Consider the following 4066-nt stretch of genomic DNA (forward strand, 5'->3'; position numbering starts at 1 on the left):
TCCAGTCTGTCACGCCGGGCCAAGTGGGAGTTTGGGGAAAACAACAAAAAAAAAAAGGAGGAAGGCGGGAAACACGGGGGTCTGGAGCAAATTGCAGGCATTTCAAGCAGTCATGAGCGTTGATGAGATGGACGCCTTTCGTGCCGAGCTCCTTCGGCAAAAGATAATTTTTGAGGCGGAGCTTCGCCGGCAGAAGGAGACGTTCGAGGAACGGCTCGCGCGGATGGCGCAGGAGTTGGCCGATAGGGAGGCTGACTGCCGCAACCTCCAGGCCGTTGTGACGATTTTAGGGAAAAAAGTGGAGACCTTGATGGACAGGCGCATCGCCACGCCGCACCGCCGCTCCTCCCCCGCCAGACCGGCGTCCAGCGCCGCCGCGCAGGGGCAGCAGACCGCCTCGTCGCGGACAGCGAGCCCCTCCACGCGGCGAACGTCTCCGTTCCGGCGCAACCCCAACTCCTCCGCCCTCGCCTCCGGGGGGCCCATCTCGGCCTTCCACGCGCCAAGCCTCAGCAGCATAGGAAGCTGCCAGAACAGTCCGGCACGCGTTGCCAACGGTCGGCGACCGAGACTCGGGAACGGCGGCGCAGCTGAGCATCATCTCCCCCGCAGAGGCGTTAGCAGCACACGTTCGCAAAAGGTTCGGCCAGCGGAAGCTTGGTGACAGTGGCTGCCTGGATAGGCGTGTTAGCCAATGCGCTCGGCATTGGGAAGCGTTCATTGGCGGCCTGCATTTGTTTCTCTAGTTTGTTTGTCTGTTTTCTCCTGTGGGAGTTGGGCTGTGTGTGTGTGTGTGCGTTTTTTTTTTGCGCTCGTTTTAGTGATACCCCCCCCCTTTTTTTTTTGTTTGTTGCTGTTTTGTTGCGTTGTTGACACCCACCCGGAGAATGCAAGTTAGGCGGGGCGGACCAAAGGGAGCGGGGAATGGGTTTTGCCATGCGGGCGGTTCAGCTGCAGTCATGTTGGTACGCCTTTCCGCTTCTGTGGAGTTCTTTGCCTTGGAAGAAACAAAAAAAAAACAAAGAATAAAAAAAGAAACAACCGTATCCTTTCGTAGATTAGACGCAGGCAACGAAGCGCGACCTTTCTGCCGAAGCAAGCAGAAACGAACCGGAAATATATATATATATATAAATCTGGCGCGGGCGTGAGGAGCGAAGGAAAGGGAGGACAATAACATAGACTACTTTACTGACGAGCACTGATTAGAGTTCTACCGCACAGTCTGTTTTACTCTCTCTCTCTTTGTGTGTGTGTACGTATATGCGTGTGGGCGTGGCCGTCACCAATGGGGTGTGCTGGTGTGATCTTCTGGTATTTTATTTCCTTTTTTTTTTGCTGTCTTTTTTCCCCCTTCAATACTGTGCGAGTTACCGCCGTCGTTGTATTACAGGCAGACGCCTTGTATCCGCACTTAGCCATTTTGCGCGTGGGCGTGCCCGTGTCACTACACGTGTAGGGGAGGATCTCGTGCAGCGCGCGGCGTGTGCGTCTTACGCCGCGCCGTAGGCGCGTCTTGGATGCTTGGGGCGATGGAACTGCCTCTCCCGTTCATTTCTTCTTCGTAAGTTAGGGCAGCTAAAAGGAAGGAGGCAGGAATGACGGTTGACAATGGCAAGGAGCGTCCTGCTGCGTTAGATGAACACACAATGCAGAATATGCGAATTGCAGAGAAGATGGGCGCCAAAACTTTTGAAGAGAATACGTCTATTTTACGCCGCGTGGCGTGGCGAGGGGCACGTGCGTTCGTTGTCTGTGGCATTGGCATGGCCGCCTTTGGGTACGCGATGCGGCGGCGGCGGCTGCAGCTGCAGCAAGAAGAACCGCGGAAGCGGGGAAAACTTGAAGAAGACTCAACGGCGCGCTACCTGGAGGAGATGCGGGGGCTCGGGTTTGATGTGGATACACTTGAGGAGGAGCTGGAGGCGGAGCGGAGGGCGGGCAAAACAAACTGACTCCTCACGCATGTGAGACAAGAGGCGGTGCGAAACCCCCCGCAACAAAATGAAGGGTGCGGGGGAGAGGAGTGACGAGTTCTTGGGCACTCTCCTGTGCCGGCAAAAGTGTTGCTGCTTTGAGGTGTGGGCGGCGCCGCGTCTCCCGTCCGGATGCAAGCAAACACGCGAATCGCTTGGGCAGTCTTCGTCTTTCCCTCTCTACGCTCTCTTCCCCCCCCCTTTTTATCTTTTTGCACCCACACAGCGCGAAGAAGAGGCAGTGAGTCTGCTTACAGCAGCCGGTTTGATGGAACGCGATGACGGGTCGCCGACCGCGCGCGGGGAGCAGCTGCGCCAGGAGCCGCGCACGCACGAGGGTGACCACCAAAAGGCGTCACGGGAAGTGTATTTTCCGGTTGTACCGGGGGAGCAACAACTGCGGCCCTTCCAGCCGCTCCTTCCAAGTGGGCTGAAACGCGTCATCGGGCGCTCGCATTTGATTTGTTGCTGCGTTCTTTCTCGTGATGGGGCGAATAGTCTCTGCCTCGTTGTGATTATGCTGGTGGCTGTCCTTGTCTTTATGCTTGGTGTCGTCCCGCGTGGGGAGTTCTACTCGTACGCCGTCGTTTCCCTCCTCACCGCGGCTGCCATTGCTTGCTTAGTTTTGTCGGTGACGGTGGACCCTGGCATCTTGCTGCCGCTCCCGCACGACCCGGCGCGGCAGCCCGAGACCGTCATCGTCAACGGAAAGGAGGTACTTTGCAAGGTTTGCCCAACCTGCCACATCGTGCGCCCCCCGCGAAGCACCCACTGCCAGTTTTGCGACTACTGCGTGGAGGAATTTGACCACCACTGCGGGGTGGTGGGGAGCTGCGTCGCCAAGCGCACCTTTCGGTTCTTTGGCGGGTATTTCGTCTTCACGGCGTTCCTCACCCTCTACGTCGGCATTCGCGCCATAGCCGCGCTCGGCACGCGCCGCCACGACTTGGCCACCGGGCAGGGACGATGGGAAATGGGGGCCGCCGTCCTGTCGATCGTCGCCGCGGGCGTGGGAGGCTGCACCGCGATACCGTTCGCGTTGTACTACGTTTACCTTGCCTGCATGAATTCGACGCAAAAGGAGGCCGCCCGGATCCCGCTTGGGTTTTGTGAGGTTAATCACGATTATCATCAGGGGTGTTGGCGAAACTTTTTTAGGCGCTATTTCGGTTCCCTCGGCGAAAGCCGTATTACGGCGGAGAACGCGAGGCTTTACGTGTAGAGAAAAGAAATGAGGCGGGGCCCGCCCTCGTCCTCCTGCGCTCCCGCTCCGTGCCCACATGTGAACGCGCGCCTGCGGTTGGTCGTCTCGGCAACGGGAAGGCATAAAACTGCCGGGGCAGAATGGAATGCGCGCCGGACAGCAGGCAGGGAGACGGGAACGCGTCCGCTTGAGCCTCGCCGGGTTTCGATGTTTTTTTTTTTTGCGTTTCCGCGCCGTTTCTTCACTCTGGAGCTTCCCCGCGGGCTCGCCGGGGCCCGAGGGCAGCACAACTTTCACACCCGCCCCCGCGCGATGCTTTGTCTTCCCCCGCCCCCATCGCTAGTAGGATGGCCCGCGCGCCGGGCGCCGTCGTCGTGCACGCCCGTCCCCACCGAATGGGTTGCGAAAAGGAGCCCCGGTCCCCGATGACGAGGGCGCGGCAGAGGGGGCGCTCGTGGCCTGGTGCCCCGCCGCGCGGCGGGGCATCATTGCCATCCCCCGCAGCGCTCGCAGTGCAGGCGGGTCGTTGCGGCGTCGTCCGGCGAGACGCGCGGCGGCGGGAGGGGCCGCGCGCCTGCTGCGGCTCCGGAAGCCGCATTTTGGAAACCGAAAACCGGCACCCGGCGAGCCCGCGCGGCCACCGTCGCCGCGGGAACGGATTGCGCTTTCCCGACGGCAGCGCCCCCTGCCCTCGCGGAAACGGCGACTGCCGGCGCTCGTTCACTTCCTTTTTTTTTGTCGCTTCCGTTCTTCATTGCGGGGAGCGCCCTTTGCCCGCCTCGCGAGCGGCTTCTTCCCGGGGCCGCGGCGTCACGCGCGGCCGTTCGGCCGGCTCCTCGCTCCCCCGTGCGCCCTTTCGTTGGGCTCGTGTGGAGGCGCACCCGCC

General features: G+C 60.5%; 4 protein-coding genes across 4 annotated transcripts, besides 4 other annotated features; 3 read left to right on the plus strand and 1 right to left on the minus strand.

Annotated features, from left to right (window-relative positions):
* Positions 1–112: 112 nt before the first annotated feature.
* Tco025E_06609 (uncharacterized protein) lies at positions 113–664 on the plus strand (the record flags this gene model as incomplete). Its single annotated transcript, XM_029373484.1, has 1 exon — positions 113–664. One exon carries the CDS (start codon positions 113–115, stop codon positions 662–664), a length of 552 nt encoding a protein of 183 aa, XP_029226436.1.
* A 102-nt stretch (positions 665–766) lies between these two features.
* Positions 767–799: a microsatellite.
* A 38-nt stretch (positions 800–837) lies between these two features.
* Positions 838–872: a microsatellite.
* A 130-nt stretch (positions 873–1002) lies between these two features.
* Positions 1003–1041: a sequence feature (A-rich).
* Positions 1042–1116: 75 nt separating this feature from the next.
* Positions 1117–1136: a microsatellite.
* A 462-nt stretch (positions 1137–1598) lies between these two features.
* Tco025E_06610 (uncharacterized protein) lies at positions 1599–1955 on the plus strand (the record flags this gene model as incomplete). Its single annotated transcript, XM_029373485.1, has 1 exon — positions 1599–1955. One exon carries the CDS (start codon positions 1599–1601, stop codon positions 1953–1955), a length of 357 nt encoding a protein of 118 aa, XP_029226437.1.
* A 289-nt stretch (positions 1956–2244) lies between these two features.
* On the plus strand, positions 2245–3198 carry Tco025E_06611 (DHHC-type zinc finger family protein; the record flags this gene model as incomplete). Its single annotated transcript, XM_029373486.1, has 1 exon — positions 2245–3198. The coding sequence occupies one exon, from the start codon at positions 2245–2247 to the stop codon at positions 3196–3198; it is 954 nt and encodes a 317-aa protein (XP_029226438.1).
* Positions 3199–3421: 223 nt separating this feature from the next.
* On the minus strand, positions 3422–3778 carry Tco025E_06612 (uncharacterized protein; the record flags this gene model as incomplete). Its single annotated transcript, XM_029373487.1, has 1 exon — positions 3422–3778. The coding sequence occupies one exon, from the start codon at positions 3776–3778 to the stop codon at positions 3422–3424; it is 357 nt and encodes a 118-aa protein (XP_029226439.1).
* Between the last annotated feature and the right edge of the window lie 288 nt (positions 3779–4066).

Source organism: Trypanosoma conorhini (genome assembly GCF_003719485.1).
Source record: "Trypanosoma conorhini strain 025E chromosome Unknown Tco_14.4_contig_00454, whole genome shotgun sequence".
Lineage (NCBI taxonomy): Eukaryota > Euglenozoa > Kinetoplastea > Trypanosomatida > Trypanosomatidae > Trypanosoma > Trypanosoma conorhini.